Source organism: Tiliqua scincoides, chromosome 1 (genome assembly GCF_035046505.1).
Source record: "Tiliqua scincoides isolate rTilSci1 chromosome 1, rTilSci1.hap2, whole genome shotgun sequence".
Lineage (NCBI taxonomy): Eukaryota > Metazoa > Chordata > Lepidosauria > Squamata > Scincidae > Tiliqua > Tiliqua scincoides.
In genome coordinates this window covers 48,918,456-48,936,741 of record NC_089821.1, presented here as the reverse complement: position 1 = coordinate 48,936,741, position 18,286 = coordinate 48,918,456, and the positions used below count along the sequence as shown (strand labels likewise).

At 43.2% G+C, this 18,286-nt stretch overlaps 1 protein-coding gene across 1 annotated transcript in view; it reads right to left on the bottom strand.

Annotated features, from left to right (window-relative positions):
* Nucleotides 1-18,286, bottom strand: part of TRIM66 (tripartite motif containing 66) — a 61,237-nt gene that overhangs the window by 648 nt on the left and 42,303 nt on the right. The window contains exons 11-18 of the mRNA XM_066619320.1: nucleotides 13,254-13,526; nucleotides 11,666-11,882; nucleotides 10,114-10,174; nucleotides 7,451-7,625; nucleotides 6,370-6,644; nucleotides 4,461-4,599; nucleotides 3,411-3,485; nucleotides 2,225-2,377 (exon numbers count right to left, since the gene is read on the bottom strand). Coding sequence (XP_066475417.1) covers nucleotides 2,225-2,377; nucleotides 3,411-3,485; nucleotides 4,461-4,599; nucleotides 6,370-6,644; nucleotides 7,451-7,625; nucleotides 10,114-10,174; nucleotides 11,666-11,882; nucleotides 13,254-13,526 — 1,368 coding nt within the window. The remainder of the gene's footprint in view (nucleotides 1-2,224; nucleotides 2,378-3,410; nucleotides 3,486-4,460; nucleotides 4,600-6,369; nucleotides 6,645-7,450; nucleotides 7,626-10,113; nucleotides 10,175-11,665; nucleotides 11,883-13,253; nucleotides 13,527-18,286) is intronic.

Sequence of the window (18,286 nt, the reverse complement as noted above, 5' to 3'; positions counted from 1 at the left end):
GGCCTGTTCTCTTGTTGCCAGACATATGAGCCTCTTGACTGTCTAACACATCTACAACAATCCCATGCTCCTCACACACTCTTATGTCACTTGTGTTGTGTATTATATCCAGGCACTGCTATTCATATGAATTTCTGTGAGTCGTTATCATTAAGTCATTAGGATGCAGATGTATCATTAGCCCAATTCTTTCTTGTGGCCATTTGGTAGGTCTGATGTCAGCTGTTTTTCCTTTCCCTGCACCAGGTATAAACTCCATCTCACTCACACACCTCATATTCATGGTTTAACCAGGCATTCTAGAGTGCTATACAACAGGCAGCACAATCCTAACTAGCGCTTGTGCAGTGGGGCTGCACAGCTGTATCCAGGGCTTGTTAGGAGCGGGCTGGAGCTCTCCTTGGGGTAAACGGATATTTTTTCCTTATCCTGAGTAATGCCCCAGCCTACCCAATGGGGCTACTCGGATCTAGGAAGCCCCTTGCAAATCTGGCAGACCCAGGAGGGAGGATGTAACACAGCAGAGATTTGTTCCACCAATCCTGCCCTTTCCAAGCCTGATCCACCCCCATTCTGCCCTCCCCCACCCAGAAATGCCCCTTCCCCACCTCCATTCCACCCTCTCACCACCCTCCCCACACCCCTGCACGGCTTGGCGCTTTTCCCACCTCCTGCAGCGGCTGCTCCAGTGGACACATGCCAGTGGAGGCATTTCTGCTGCTGCTGCCTACACTATAGTAGTCACAAACATGCTTTAAGGAACATTTGCGACACTCTAGGTTGGGGCAGCTGCCGCTGTGCTGGCAGAACGCATCAGTAGGATTACGTTGTGAATTAAGCCTTGCTTTTGTAACTTGGCAGGATTTTATTGGTTTTAGGGTTGCTCTTTCTGTACCTTCTAACACTGTTGTTGTTTTATTGCAATTGTCATTTTAAATTGTTTGCTGTCCCGGGGGCTGCATACTGGAAGGTGGTCTATAAATTTCTTAAATTAATGAAATAAATACATAATCAAAAAGCAGGGAGCAGGAGAACAATTTCATAAAGAATTAATGGGTAGCTTAAACTGCAGGGCCCACAGGAATACGTCCACAGGAATTGTATCATTGAATCAGATATCTATAATCCAGCAATCACCTTGCAGCAAGAACCAGCAGGATTGCTCTGGGAGCTTGCAAGCAGGGCACAAGGGGAATGGTCTTTTCTTTTCAATCTGATACAATACTTGTACGCTGCATTTGGCTCAGAGCTAGGCATGTTTGTGTTTGGACATCTGCTTCTGATTTAGAATTGTATCCTGTGTCCATGCCCCTAGGCACATGTAGTTCCTCGTTGCCATCATCCTCCACATAGCTTCCTCTTTCCCCTTTATAAATCTCTGGTGAGAAATTCACCATTGTTCATTCTGCCTGTCATAATTTTATTTTATTTTTTATTACAGAGACAACTGGAGGTGAACAGGTCAAGATGCATATTACAGAGGAACCAAATCACCACCATTAAATGTCTAATGCAAAACAAACTCCAAGCATAGCACTAAAGGCCGGGCTTTAATATAGAATACTGAAGCTCAAACATGCGGATTTAAAGTTTTCTATCCAGATGTCAACCCTTCCAACTGCTGTCAAATTATTTGACTCTAATTAGCCTTCACCAGGGATTCAAGGCTGCCACTAACCCATATTTTCCCTATGTCACTGCCAAGTAATATCTAGTAAAAGTAACATATGATATATCACTTTGGGGGCATTTGGTTGACCCCCTTGAACAAACAGCCAAAGTACTAGGAGGGGAAAGGGGAAACCAAATGTCATGATGTCACATTATGCTAGACATGACCACAGAGACTCATGGAGGTGATCATGTGTGGTAACAGCAGCCAAATGTCCCATGTAAGTCTAATTAGGCCATGAAGTGGTCCTGGAGTCTAACAAGACAAGATCCACTACTATAAGTTCCATACACCACCATAAGATTCATATACCACCAGGTCTTGCCCTATGCACCTTCAATTACTGCCCAATTGCCTCTTTGCACTTGGTTCACTATGTCTACACATTATGTAATATTTGACACCCCACACTGAGATTATTTAGAGCCAGATATAAAAATCAAGCCACCAGAAAAAATTATTCAAACTCAAGGAAACAAAAATAATAACCACAGCCTGAATCCTTTGCACAGGAGATGCTGGCCCGCTAGGGTCTGGATCACAAGAACTTACATAATTGAATGTTGCACAATTCCAGAACATAAGGCGCACATCTGCTACCAGCTCCTCTGCAATGGAGTAGTGCAATTTGTCTTTTTTCTGGAGCTTTTTCCGAATGGTGGACAAGTCCATTGGCCTTTTGATGATCTGATAATAATGCCGAGCCTGCACAGAGAAGTAAATATTATTGGCACGTGATGATCACAATATTTCTTTAAATGGCAAGACATTTCTCTGAACTAGGCCAGCATTTTCTCCATCTGACAATCAGTTAATCTTCAATGAACAATGAGATGAGGAGGCCTCGCAACTAATCAAGTGAAGGATAGTATTCTTTAGCTGACAAACAGCAGTTCCTTATGAGAAAATATTAAAGTAATTCAGTCTGTGTTTTGCTTGGAAAAACAGGTGCTTGGAGGGGATTGATAGTACTATACAAATTCATGGAAAGTGGAATTTTATTTCTGATTATAGTCACTGGACTAGAGATATGGGACCATACTTATGAAAGAAAAGAGCAAGGGCCTAAATCATATCCAACTTTCCAACACCGAAGCAGCTGTGATAGAGTCCTGAGGTAATGGAACAAACATTCCTTTACCTTGAAGAGGTCTAAGGGTGGAGCAGCTTTTTGTGGTGGGGGGGGGGGAACTGAGCTGAGGAAGGAGAGGATCGGGCCTAGGAGTGGGGCGGAGACAGCAGCAGACTGCCACCATATCCTATGCCCTCTCCCAAGCCTGGAGACCCTACACAGGCATCCTTGGTTCTGCACTAGTGAAACAGAACAAAAGGGAACAAATGTTCCCTTACCCCAAGGAGACTGGCAGCTGCCCCGGTCCAGAGGATACAGAGGTGGCCATATCAGTGCCAGTGCTCCTCTGGGCTCCCGGACAGCACAGGATTTGGCTGCCCAAGGCCCAAATCTGACATGAGACTTCTTTTTCAAGAAGTAACTTCATGACACTTCTTTTTCAACATTTTGTATGCTTTTTGTGCAGTGTATAGTGCATAGTTATGGGAAAGATAATTTGCACACCCCACTCTATGGTTAAACAATTTTCAGGTGTGATAATGGATTCATTGCAATAGGCAAACTACTGCTGGCTGTGCAGCAGGACTCTTTCAAAGACTGCACACTGAAAAGGATAAGAAAAAGCTGCAGCATAAAGCAGGCATTCAGAGAGATGTACAAACTTACCAGAGGGCTCACCGGCTCATGGAATGGAAGGCTCAGGCTATTGCAGAGCAGTGAAAGTACCAATTTCTCACACTTCTGCAAAATGCAAGTGTACAATTATTTTTTATTTATAAATGAGCTCTATGAATGCCAATATTAATAGCCAGTGCCTGTGAAAAACTTCTGCCCAACCACTCAGCCCAATTCTAAACCAGGGTGGTCAACTTGCATTATTTTCTTGTGCCTCTTTTCCACTGAGCACACATCACCACCGTGACAAACACTGGGATGTGCTTCAGTTTTATAGTTCAGAAACACATTCTCCTTAGAAAGAGGTTTTCCAAGATAAATGTTTGTGCATTATATGAACTACTGTACAAGTTCCTTTTCTTCTTTTCTCAATATAATTCCAATGTATGCAATTTAATAAGAGAAAGAAAATCACAACAATGTTAAAACTGGATCATGTCCTATGTCCTGGTTCCACTCACTTCTTAAAAGATGTTGCAAATCATGATCTCAAATGTTCAGAAGTATTTACTAGATTAGTTGAGCATGGCAAAACATACTGCAAAAGCCTGCTCATTTTGACTATTCTGCCCCCCAAGTGGATGTGTAGATGACTTCATCATAGAGTACCTTGTGTTAAATTGCATTTTAATTCTGCATCATGTTCCCTGGGGTGGTACTAGTTTATTTGCATCCTGGACGATTGTGTCCTGGTCAAATGCATCCCAGTCATTTGCATTCCACTAACCCTAACGCAACAAACCCCATTCTAAGCCTCTTATCCCAGCCCTAAACCTAACCCTACCTTTGTGTTTTAAAAATAAAATGTATGTCTAATATAAATATACATATATTGGGACAACAATGTCCAAAATGCAAAAAGAACAGATGCAAATATCCAATACCGGCACGCATTTGATTAGGACACAGTTGTCCCGGATGCAATGGTCCTCTCACTCTCTGGGGCACGTGCACAGATGAAAAAGGCAATATATATGACTGGAGAAGCAAAGTGGTTCAGACATTCCCTGCCTGTATAATTCTTTTGCTACTTGGATTTACCTTCTGATCATAGTCATCAAGGCCATAAAATGGTCTCGCTGGCATCAGTGTATGAGTGTATCTGAAGCGTGTATTTTCACAGTCATATTCAACCTCTGGTTTCTCCAAGTTGCTGCAAAGTGTGCACACCCATTCACCTCTGAAGCACAGAAGAAAAATACAATATCAGACAGTTGCTCAGGAACATCACTGGAACCTTGAGGTAAAACCATCAACAGATATCTAACAAAAAGCCTTGACAAACATGCTGAAGGTAGGGGAAGATCCTGCTTTATACCTTGCCTCAGGTAGTAGAAAAAGTCAATTGTGTTAGATGTTATAGGAGTCTATGTAGACTGTAAACCTTTAAGAAAGAGTGTGTTGAATAATTTAAGACAAGATGCCTGTGTGGAGGCAATAAGCAAACATCAATAACAAAATTCTCTTTCATGTATACCAGATACACAGAAAGCTAGAGTGTAGTAATATGAGAAAAGAACTACATAAAAACAGACAGCAGAGTGCTCCAACTTGTTGTCTTCAATGCTTGCCTTGGTTTTCATCATGGAGAAATTCTCATGAGAGAATAGCTCCTCCTATATTAGCTTCTCATGTACCCCATACCTAGTATGCATTAAGAAGTCAGACATGGGATGCATAAGAACCTAATAATGCCTCCTGATTTGTTCAACATCTTCAGAAACAAATTACTATAAGAACTGTTAATACATAGATGATGTATTTGTACTTATTTGGCCAACAGCACTAGTTATCTTAGGGCACAGTCCTAACCCCTTATGTCAGTGCTTTCCAGCACTGGCATCGCGGTACCAATGGGACATGTGCTGCATCCTGCAGTTGGGTGTCACTCACGGAGGCCTCCTCAAAGTAAGGGAATGTTTGTTCCCTTATCTCAGAACTGCATTGCCCTGGAAAGCAGTGACATAAGGGGTTAGGATTACACCCTTAATGTGACAATTAAGGTCTGTTTGAGTGTAGGCATCCATCTTACTCAGACAGATGAATCTCAGGATACTTCCAGATGAGGTCTTTAGTACTGAATTATCATGCGTTGTTCATGTACTATTTACAGACTGTTCCCACAATGTCATCACCCTTCTCTGGCCCACCCATAGTTTCCCTATGGTTATATGGTCACACATTAACTAGGGAAAAAAATGTATAATGAAAAAAGCAGGAAAACTATGCAATAACCAAGAATGCAGAAAATGGTTTGTACTATTGCTCTGCCCCTCTTCCTCCCTTCCTTCAAAAGTATTTATCCAGATTCAACAGACCACAGGAAACAAAGGAAGGGTAACAGGAAAGGGTGAGGCTATTGTGTCCCCAAAACATGCCAAGTCTGCTTGGAAGGAACATTGCAATTCCACATGTCACAGCAGGCAGAAAGACTGGCTGAGAAGCCATCTGGTCCTCAGTAGCTTCAGCCACTATACCAATTTTTGTATATATTGGTGAAATGGGTATACCCAACCCTTTCTTGTCCTTGCCATTTCCCAGTTCCCAAGATCATTCTCTTGCTTCTGCTTTAATGAAGGCCCCTCTGAAAAGGAGGAAGCAATTAGTGTGGTCTAGTGATCACTAGCACACTACTTTAACCCTATGGTAGTTTCTAGGTAGCTACCAGTTGCTTGCTCTTTGCTTCCAGGCTATAAGGCCGCCCTGTTGGCTTCCAGGCTATAAGACTTGCTGTTTGTGAACAGACTATAAGGCTGCCCTGTTGATTACCATATGTGCACCGGCAGCAGGACAGTTTCAATAGGCTCATCTAGGAGGAGTCACTGCACACATGGATGAGTGAATGGTACAAAGTACACTGTCTAAAGCAGAGAAGTGGATCCTGAATGTTCCAAACATTTATACATGTGCCAAAAATAACAGGTGTTCATCCTAGTCTATATATACTCACATAGGAAAGCTGAGCAAGGCAGGAACATGGCATGAGAGATGAAACACCTTTGGGCAGTAATCACAGCACAATAGTTCTCCTCCATTCAGGCAAACAGCACAGAAGTCCTCATTCTCAATGGGGTTATCTTTTGGGGTAAGCACAGATTTTTTCATGTTACTGAGCCGATTGTCTATAGAAGGAAGTGACACTTGCTCAGTTGGTCGGCTTGCGGGAATTCTCCTGTCCGCTGGGTTGTTCAGCTTGAGTCTTTCAGGTGGATTTCCTTGATTGACCTTGGAAGAAAAGCAAAACCTAAATTAAAGAAACCTGTTACTTTCACATGCAGCACCCAAAATATTGCAGATGCTTAAATGCAGTGAAAAATGCTTTAGTGCCCGCTGGAATCAATGCCAAGGAAAGCAATGTCAGGGCATTCACAGCCATCATGTCCTACCTGAAAACATCTCTGTAAAGCTTAGCATATTAAACATGATTATTCACTTCAATTTGCATGGTATTGGGGGTTCTGAGATGCAAATATACTTGCACTGTCCTCTGTTACTGTCATTAAACAATATGACTGAATTTTTAATTGGCTTAATCAATAGATTATTAATGAACTAATTAGTGAAGCTGAGATTTGCAGCTTGAAGGTTAGTGTGTCCTTCGGAATATAAAGCCCCACCTCCTTGTGCCAGATGCATTGGAACAGAAACTTAAAAATGATCTTTCTAGTGAGAATCCACAGCAAGAAATGAGCACCACAATATGAATGCACAATGACTTTCCTTTTAAAGCCCAGCAACGCAGGCAACAGAAGTGGACTGTGCTCAATTCAAACCAGTGTTGTTACCACAATTCAAATCTGAAACATCCACAATACTTGATTTGCACTTGCTCATTCTTAGAGTCATTTTGGCTAGGTTTCTTTTTAATAGCAAATATTTTTACATGTGACACACTTTGCACACTCAAGAAGATTACCAGTGCCAAAAGTTAAATGCACTAATGAAAGTCATCAGTTATTGCAAATATAAACATCAACCCCAGATGCGAAGAAGACAAGCAGCACCAATCCAACAAGTCAAGTCAGGATTACCTTAATAGCCATGCTTGAAGACTGGGTACCACATTCAATTATCAGCAGGAATGTCCCATCACGTCCACTCTTCTGTGGCTGTAGTTTGAATACTGGAAGCTCTCCAGATTCTGATGTGCATATTTTCAATCGTTCTAGTCTCACATAAGGGATCTTCATATCTTTGGCACAGGTTCTAACATAATGGTAAATACATATTGGATTGATTGTCAAAGATCATTTCCACCTTTATTGCCACCATATAATTTGACAGTTTTGGTGCCTTTAATTAAGGCAACACCCCTAAATTTTCCATACTTCCCCCGAGTAGCTATGGCATGTGGGAAAGGGGGCATTGTTAGACTTTCCTCCATATCATTTTCCCATTTTTTCCAGAGGTGATTTAAAGAGCAGAGGTCCACCGGTCACACCCACAGTCCTCCCCCACCCCATCTCCTCCATTCTATCCACTCCCTGCCTCGATACTATTACTGCCGACCAGTGCTGCTGGAGCGCCAGCTGGCCCACTGAGTGAAGCTGAGGCTCAGTGCTAAGTGGTACTGGCCCTGTGCCATCAGCCCCTCTTCTCCAGATGCCACAAAGTGCCTTATGGCACATTTGCAACACCCAGCACCAGCGGTATACTCGTACTGCTGGCACTAAAGAGCTCAGGGTTAGGCTCTCAATCTTTATGCAGAACAGAGAGAGAGAGAGAGAGAGAGAGAGAGATTATGTGTGTATGTGTCATGTTTTCTCAAGAACTACAAGTCCTATTGTTCCTTAGTTCCTGAAGGCGATTTACAGTGGGGAAAACTGCATGAGAGAAAGGGTAACCACACACACACTCACAAACAGAGAGAGAGGCCCTTTAGTGCAATCCAGATTCCACCCCTTCTAGCACAGTTGCTTTGTTGTTTGAGCACATTTTTTAATGACATATTTTAGGTAACCTCTTATTGGTCCCTTAGTTTCTCATCAGAGAACTGGTGAAATGGTCAGGAGCATTGTCTATGTGATGGAAACCTCTTTGTCAAACCTCAGGGTTAAACTAGGTGTTATGTGGAATGCATAACACAGTGTGTATTTTGCAGTGTGTTTATATATCGTGTGGTGGAGTTGTGCACAATAGGATAAAGTCATGGTTGGAGAAATTAGGGTTTTGCTTCTGTCACAGTTCCAATTCCAATCATGACCCCAGCCCACCTAGGTAATTTGTAGTGAAAGAAACAAAACACACAAGGCCCTATTACCATCTCCCTCTTGGTGAATAAGGCCACAATCCTAACCAACTTTCCAGCAGTCACATAAGCACAATGCAACTCTGAGGTAAGGGAACAAACATTGCCTTACCCTGAGGAGGCCTCTGTGACTGCCCCCCCAACTGCAGGATGCAGCACATGCCCCACTGGCACAGCTATGCCAGTGCTGGGAAGTTGGTTAGGATTGTGCCCTAATTTGCTCAGTGTCCTTCACTCAGTCAGTATGCATTTGATCACAATTGGTACATGGCCCTACAGCCCAATCTTATGGGTGCATTGTGGCAGCGGAACGTGTTCCTCTGGCATAAAACACTTTGCAGCTGCTGGGAGGGACGGGTGGATGAAACAGGGAGGAGATGGAGCTGCGTGGGCAGATCCTAACCCTTCTCCTGGGCCTGATCCGCCAGCACAGCTAAACTCTTCCCCTTATCCCCGGCTAAGCCACTGCAGCCCCAGGAGTCTCCTCAGACTTGTGCCACCTCCTGAGGTGGCACAAGTTTGAGAGTGGAGTGACTTGAAGCCACTCCATGCTATTCGGGGGAAAGGGCTAGGATCTGGCATAACAACCGGATCCTAGCCCCATCTCCCACTCCCCACCGGCCCCGGGGACCTCTCTCCGAAAGCCCTCCCCCATCCCAGAACACCTCCCTCCCACCTCCTCCCCTCCCTCCACAGAGCCTTGCGTTGGCCAAGCTCAGCCAATGCAAGGCTCGCTCCCTCCTTTGGCGCGGAGGCTGGATTCAAACTCTGTGCACTGGCCCAGCCAAATCACAGGAGGCGCAAATGTGCCTTATGGCACATTTGCGACCCTCCTGGGCCGGCGCAAGGGCAAGACAGGATTGCACCCTAAAAATGAGATGGAGAAACAGCTAGGCAGTACAATTTATAATATGCAGTATTAAATTAGCATCACATACATATTCGAATGGGGGGGGGAAGGCTGAAGTCCTACAGACTACCAACAGTGTTTGGGATTGTAGTCTAAGATAAATTTTATAGCTATTACAAATAATTTGTTTTAGATAATTTCTCACCTAGATTTCCTTCAATTTATCTGAATTAATGCAAAAATAAGGGTCAATCAACAATCAATCAACAGTATTTATATACCGCTTTTCAACTAAAAGTTCACAAAGTGGTTTACAGAGAAAAATCAAATAACTAAATGGCTCCCTGTCCCAAAAGGGCTCACAATCAAAAAAGATGCAAATGAATACCAGCAGACAGCCACTAGAACAGACAGTGCTGGGGTGAGGTGGGCCAGTTACTCTCCCCCTGCTAAAAAGAGGAGCACCCACTTGAAAAAGTGCCTCTTACCCAATTAGCAAGGTCACTTATTTTGCCTTTTGGGGAGGGGGAGAGAAAATTGGGATACTTTCCCTGGTGTAGTGCCTTAAATGTGCGTGTTTCATAAGTTCTGATTACCTTTTGTTCTGATTATTTTTAATTTCCATTTCTAAATCCTCCTCTTCCCAGTTATGGCAGTCTGCAAGAGAAGAAAATGAAAATAATAATAATAATAATAATAATAATAATAATAATAATAATAATAATAATAATAATAATAAAAAATATATGTGACCATACCCTGAGAAAGGGACAGTCATGTTTTAGAATTTGTGCTCTTCTCAGTATTTTCTGTTACATTACTATAAGCAGTTGTAAAATGGAGTAAGATTTTACAAGGAAACATGCAAAAGTTTTGTGTATCTGGAGTTTGCTAAATCTAAGAATCCATAATTCACCTCCCCCATTTTACCTTTGGAAAAATATACGCTACTCTCATTTGTACGTTTTGAACCTGACTCAACATCAACAAAGCAAACAGGCTTTGAACAAGTTGAAAAATCCTGTCCAACCTAAGCACTTTTAAGTTCCATTTTTTTCCCCAATGAAGGAATTTTTCCCATCAAACTTGCAAAAAAAAAATAAAAAATAAAAAATGATTAGGGTGTCCCAGTGTCCCTAATCAAGGGGAGGATCTCTCCCTGGGGAGAGTAGTTGCCTCTTCTGACAAACACTGTAACCATACTAAGCAAGAAGTGGAGCCATAGAGTGTGGCAGCCCAAGGAGTGGGGCTGACAAACTCTCATCCCCCAGTACTTTTCACATTTACACTTTGTGTGGACCAGGGTCTAGGTTGCTGTCTACTTGGGCCTATGCAATCACTCCAACCCTGCTTTTCCACTCCATTATAAGGCAGGGACTTGCACCATGTTTATTGTGAGCATTTACATCAAGAATTGGCACAGAATAACTAAGGAAATCAGAGCTGATTTTGGTCAGATGTCAGAAACTGGATGATATCAGGAGTGATCCTGAAATAACTACAATATGCAACCCAGACTGTTCACGTCAAACAAGAGCACATGATTGGGATGAGCCGGCTTGTTTTTTATTCAGTAAATAGCAGCTGGATCCCTCCTCTGTACATTGAGAGCATGGCATGGGAGAGTGGCAATTAAACTTGTTGCCTCCAGTTCAACCGCAACATTCAGTTTGCCTCTGAATACCAGTTGCAGGGACTGGGGAAAAAATAGACCTTCTCTCCTGTTTATGGACTTCCCAGAGGCATCCTGTTTCCTGTGGGAAACAGGATGCTGAATTAGACAGGCATATGGCCTGAGATAGTAGTGCTTTTCTTAGGTAACCTGCACCCCTTGCCGCTGCCCCAATCTAAATAACTACTATTTGCCGGAGGGGGGGGGGATCTTCCATATGTGCCAATGAAAGTTTTCAGTCTTGAGCAAACAGAAGCTGTCAAGGGATGGGGGAGGGGGAATCCAGATAGGAATAGTGGCAAGAGTAGAGGGTTATAAAAGTCTCCCCCTATGCCACAGTCTCAATTCACAGAGGCCCGGATACAGCTGGTCTTTATTGAGTAAAAATCAATGAGGTGCTTAAAGTAACGTGGAGTTTGGCCCTTTTGATGTTGATTATTTTCTTTAAAAGAGGGGGATAAAGAAAAATCTGGTACCTTCGACATGTTTTGGATTGGCTGATTGTATGTAGGAGGTATTGCTGATAAGTATGGGAGGGGAGACACAAGGCTGAGTTTTCTTCACCGAAAGGTTAATAGGCTCTTCCAAAATATTTTGCATAGGAAGAGCGAATTCATTCATGTCTTTTGGTTCAGCCACGGCAGAGTCGATTCCAAGAGGGTAACTCACAGGTCTGAACTCTTCACTTTCCAACTTGCAAAACAAAGTAAAACAAAACACATGCCATGGAAAAACTGGTTTTGAACGTCAGCCTCAGCAAAACCAGCATAACAACAAAAGAATAGAATGAGATTTCTGGTTATTGTTGCCTGGCTTCAGAGCCATACTTAGTGTCGGATATACAGCAGAGACTGGGTTCTAAAGAACTGCTCTAGGCGCCCTTAACAGGACCCTTGAGCCACAAACCCAAATGCTTCACTGCAAACCACTTTTGAAACAGGCACACAGGCACCATTTCACAAGAGGTTTGCTGATGTAATGAGGAGATGCTGTTCAAAAAACACAAGTTCAGCAACTCTGGCTATTTTGCACAGCACTGTGGATACAGGCCAGAGTTTTTGTACAGGCTAGCTGTGTCATATACACATGGGTTTCCATCACATCACAAGCTTCCATCATAAGCAAAGAGTAGCCTTTCCATACAGGAAAGTTCTGCATAAAGCGTGGGACTTCTATGGCTGTAAAAAGAAGCTAGGTCAGTATGAGTAACTTCAAAACTGGCTACTATAAGCACAGTGCCAGGACTTTCAATTGCACAGGGCTCAATAATGTGCCTTGTAGAAAAGTATGGGACTTTTAATTAAAGCTCAGAGCTTTAGTTGAAGCTTTACAGCACAATCATATACTCACCTTATGCTGGCAGAGCAGCTGCTCCACCAGTGCACGCTGTCGCAAATGTGATGTAAAGCACTTTGCAACAGCGCAGAAATAGCAGCACTGGTGGGAAGGCCTGTGCCATCCTGCCAGCACCAGTGCAGGTCTTGACATGTACTGGATTAGGTAAGCTCTGCAGTGGGCAGCGGAGGGGTGGAGGGAGGGCATTGAGGGGGCATAATGGGGCGAGGGGAGGATGGGGAGTGGCAGAACAGATTGGGCCTGCGAAGGGGCGGGATGGGCAGCACTTGCATGCACTGCATCCTATTCTCTTTCCTGAGCAAGATCTGCCAACACAGATTCACTTGTAGTTGCACCTGCAATTTAGCAGGAGCAGGTTTGAGTAGACTTTGTGGCTTTCCCTGGGGCAATAGGACAAGTGTCCCCTCACCTCAAAGAGACCTCCAGCCTGCAAAATTTCCCCACAGGATACCGTGCAAGCTGTGCTGGTTCCACTAAGTCAGCCCAGGGGAATTTCATTAGGACTGGGATGCCTGTTCAGTTAGAGCATGGGACTTGCATAAGAGCAAGAATGGGAATTTGAAGGAACCCTGTCTCACACAAATGCACACAGTCTCATTTCAGTGGAGATGTTCCAGAGATATGCTGGATGTATGCTGCTAAATAATGACTGTTCAAATGACATTTGCTGCCCATGAAATAGTCTAGCCGCATATCAAGAATTCTTACCTTGCATACTGTGCTCATCAGGGGCAGGCCACCTGTTGCTAAATGGTCGATATTGTCAGAGCTCAGGTCACGTGGAGTTCTGTCCAAAACAAGTCTGTAACTAGGCACCACTTCTGGTTGTACATCACAGGTATTTGGCATACCCTGGAACTGGTCAGATGCTACACTGGAGACATCTTGTGCCTGTGGATCAGCTGACCTGGATGTCCTTGAGGAAGTCAACTCCATTTCTAAAGCATTCGACAAGCCCACCACGTTTAACGAGGCTGACCGCTGAAAAAAGATGACAATGTATTAAGTAGCCATGAAAATTCCTTGATAGGGAAGCTCTCAGTTTGCTGTATTCATTTTGTCATCTGATTTTCTGTTCATGCCCTTGAGATAGTTTATAATAGGGATGTCAAACATAAGGCCCAGGGGCTGGATGTGGTCTGCTGAAACTTTTTATCCGGCCCTCAGGCTCTCAGCTGCTGAGCAGTGCTGAGGTGTTACTGCTAAAGGGGCAGCCCCCAAGAAAATTGGGCTCTCCCATATCTTGAAATATGATAAAGATTTGCATGTTTTCTCTTCTGTCATGTGTAGTTAATGAATTCCTAAGTGAGAAAAAGTGCTTATTTTTGGTTATGAAGTTGTTTAATGACATCACTTCCTGCCTAACAACATCACTTCTGGCCCTCAGCAGGCATCACGAATGTCATTCAGCCCTTGGTATGAAATGAGTTTGACACCCCAGGTTTATAATGTTGCACTTCATTCTGAATGCTTGTTGGAAGAATATTACAGCCCAATCCTAATGGGGCCAGGTGGCATTGGAACATGCATTCTGCAGCAGAATTTTGGTGGCACTGAGTGCTGTTTCTGTTGAAGTGGGCGGCATCATTCTGAAGGCAACTGCGCTGAGACTGGCTGTGGCAAAGGAGCAAGCCGCAGCCAGTCTTGGGGTGATCGCAGGCCTCAGAGCTATTCTGCCCGCTTTCTTGGAAGTGGGTGGCATAGTTCCAAGTGACTAACTGCTGCGGAGATGGTCCTACTGCCCACCACTCCAGCAGCCAGTGGCCAAAGGCTCCATGGGCCAAATTGCTGGGGGCAGCAGGCAGAAGAATATGCTGCCCCTCCAGGGGAGACCCGAACACTATGCTGCTATGTGGTTCTATGCAGCTCTATGGAGCTATGCCACTGTAAGGATCTGCACTAGTGGTTTCAAGTAGACCCCCTTCATGCCTTGGAGGGTTACCCATGGGTTAATAGTTTTTCCCTTATCCAGTAGCAATTTTGGTGCTACTGCATGGGGGGGGGGGTAGGATTGGTCTGTTAGAGCCCAATCCTACTATGCATGTCTACTCAGAAGTAAGTCCCATTATAGGGAATACTCAATATTGCCCTATAAGGCAATACACAATAGGGCATAATTCCAGGAAAGTGTGGCTAGGATTGCTGCCTTAGGGCACAATCCTATGCATGTCTACTTAGACGTAAGTCCGGTTGTGTTCTGAGCCTTCTCCTCATGATCATACAAGTCTTTCTTGACTTTTACCAATTCCACAATTCTTGTGATCTGATGCTCTGAAGTCCACATGAAAAACATTTCACTTTTTTTTTTTATGTTTCTTATAGTGTATAAAATCAAACTCACTTTCAGTAGTGTGTGCTAAACCTTTCAACCCTAAAATCCACTCTGGTCATTAGAAAGGACAGTTTTTCATTAGGCTGAGCAGGAGGAGAACATACTTCTGACAGTGCTGAGAATCTCTTTCTGACATTTATGGAGACAGGACTTCCAAGGAACCAGGGAGTGGCAGCAGCAAAGTTTGGAGTGATATCCACATTGACCTAGATCTGATTTCCTATGCTAGTACCCCAATATCATGTTGATGTCTCTTGAGTGAGCCATTCAATCAATCTACCCCAGCTCCAAAAAACTCAATAGAAAGATGTCTGCTAACCTCAGACTACAAAGCTCAGTTCTTGGCAGGATCACCTGATATTGCTGGAAACTAATGCCTTTAAACAGATTAAATTCAACGAAGTGTGCTTCTATTTTCCCTGATTACTGCTTCAGTTACAGAAAGTGTATGACAGGAGTATAAAAGACTGCGTCAGTCAGTATAACACATTAATCGTTATGAAAGGAAAGAAAGGAAAAATAAGGCCATCAAACTGCCATCTGTCTCTTCCCAGAGGCAAAAATTAATTCTGTGGTAATTTTAACAATGAGGAAATATTATGATTTTTTTTTCAGGATTTACACACACACAGACACAGACACACACAAACATGGTAAGGAGTAGACACATTCTGGACTCTGATCCTCAAAGCTGCTGTCAAGTGTGAAGTGAACAGTATACTCGCAGCAAGGCTCATTAAGATCCTATTAATTGTCTCTAAAATAATCATTTCTTTTGCCGTTAGCAGGGGAGAAGGAAGATCTTATCTCCCCTAGTGGTTTCCATAGTACTAGATAATGCCAGAAGCCTGTTTTTGTTTTTTGCTTTAACTGATTAGACCTGTGTTTTTTAAAAAAACAAAACACTATTGCTTTAACATTTCATTCCTGAACACAACAAGCATTAATTACACACACTGTTGCACAGTGACTGCTGGCATTAAAAAGAAATGTGCCCATTTGCACCATTACTGATCTTTGCAGTCTACTTGCTTTTTCCCATTCCCTCCATCATTTCAACTTCTTTACCAAGTCCTTTTCTTGAAATCCTGGCCTAAAGACCATACTACTTCTGCATAGCGCATTGCACGCTAAAGTGTTTGTTGCAGTCACAAAACAGCCATCTGCTAATGATGACATAAACTGGTTTTTCATCTGTTGATATCTCCTCACAAACCACAGCCTGGAAGCCAGAGTTGCCTCCTTTCTTAGTGGACTTGCTACTGTGCCTTTAAGAGCAGCCTGCTATGCAGAAATTTAGCAGGTGATGCTGCTCCTCTCTTAGAGACAAGCGATTGGGAATTTTTGGTCCACTAACTTTGGCATGTCAGTCTGCTGCCAAAAGACGAAGGAACAAGGTCAGCTTTGTTGTAAAAAGTCAGTGTTAGCCCCATCTACAATAATGAAAAAGGGGCACTAAAGAAGTTCCCAAACCCAGAGTTAAAAATTAATCATACAGTATATATTGAAAGTCCCCATGCAAACATGCATTATAAACCACAGAGGAGGCTGGAGCTGGAAAAACCTACCTTTAATAAAGCATTTGCTTAGGATTTGCTAAGATTACCCATATTCTTTGCAACCGCAGAGAAATTACTGAGAGCAAATGGCTGCAAAGTAAAGAAAGGCTGCTGTGTGCGAAGTGGAGCAATCCCCCTGGCAGCTCATTATGCTGCAAGGTTAAACAAATGCACTAATTCAAAGCCAGAGAACTCAAGTTAACTCAGAGGATATACTGGTAGCCCAGGCAGGCATCCCAAACATTTCACTTGGCTTTCCCAGGCGTAGCACTGCTGCCCAAAAGCCCCTCCTGTGCAATGAAACCTAAAAAGCAGCTCTATTTTTGGCACAATTCCGCCACAAGAAAATGGAGCTGCTTGTGCAGCGCAAGATGGAAAAACAGCCAGCAGAACAGGCAGCATAATATATTATTTATCTTCCTTTTCGGGTCAAAGGAAATAAGCTTTGCTCATCTAAAAGATGGGAGGGAATATTACTAATTCCAGCGAATATAAGCTGGTACAGACAAATGGCTTTGCCATTATCCTAGGCTTGGAAAATCCTGAGACCATTCCAGGTTCAAAGTGCCTGACTGACACTAACCATTTCAAACCCCTGCTAACTGGGTAAGAGGCACTTTTAAAGTGGGTGCTCTTCATTTATTTAGTAGGGGGAGAGTAACTGGCCCTCCTCACCTCAGCACTGTCTTTTCTAGTGGCTGTCTGCTGGTGTTCTTTTGCATCCTTTTAGATTGTGAGCCCTTTTGGGACAGGCAGCCATTAGTTGTTTGTTTGATTTTCTCTGTAAACTGCTTTGTGAACTTTCCATTGAAAAGCGGTATATAAATACTGTTAAACAACAACAACTTATCTCTCTTCCTGCACTAGTGAGGTCACATTTGTGCACTGCCGGCATAATGCTATAGTGACACTGCCATTTAGGATTGCCACCTCTCTCTCTCTCTCTCTCTCTCTCTCTCTCTCTCTCACACACACACACACACACACACACACACACACACACACTTACACTTTTTTTCTTTTGTCTTAGTTCAGGGGTCTTCAAACTCCGGCCCACAGGCCGCATCCAACCCTTGACACCATGTTAAGATATATGATGAAGCCCTGGGGTCTAAAAGCTTGAAAACCCCTGTCTTAGTTTATGCTGTTTTTTTCAAATTCAGCTCATCTTCCTGTACAAATACACAAAAGAATAAAAATACAGGTTGCCTGATGTGAGTCTTCGGGCACCCCAGTTTAGCAGCATTGATCCTTACACGGCTAGCGACAAGGCGAGCTGGAACATTCTTTCCCTTGTACTGTATAATGATGGCGCAAATAGGCATTGCTATCAGCAAATCATGTTAAACAGAATCCTCACTTCAGAGTCAGAGGAACTGGCTTTAGTGACACCAACAGATGAGAAACATAGAGCAAAATCCTCTTCCTGTTTACTCAAAAGTGAATACCATGTGTTCAATTGGACTTACTCTTAAGTAAGTATACCGGATTGCAGGTTTAGTAACATACATTACAAGGATGCGGCAATCAATGCACTTCCATCCTAACAATGTATTTAGCAGCACAGCAAGTGCCATGAGGCCCTAAGAGTTGCTACAATAATCGGAGAGTTTAGAAAGCGTGATGCTCACACCGATGTCACAGAAAGCCTGCCTCTCATCTTACAAAATAACAGGTTCCTAGTCCTCCTGGACAGATTTAAGAATCCTGAAACATGTAGGAATAATTTCAGCAACAACTTGATACCTTGTACTTTTGATTGGTTTTTATAATTATATAAGATTGGAATAATTTTCTCTTTTGTTCTGAACTACTTTAGCTTGCCTGCTGAGAAAGAAAGAAGAAAGATT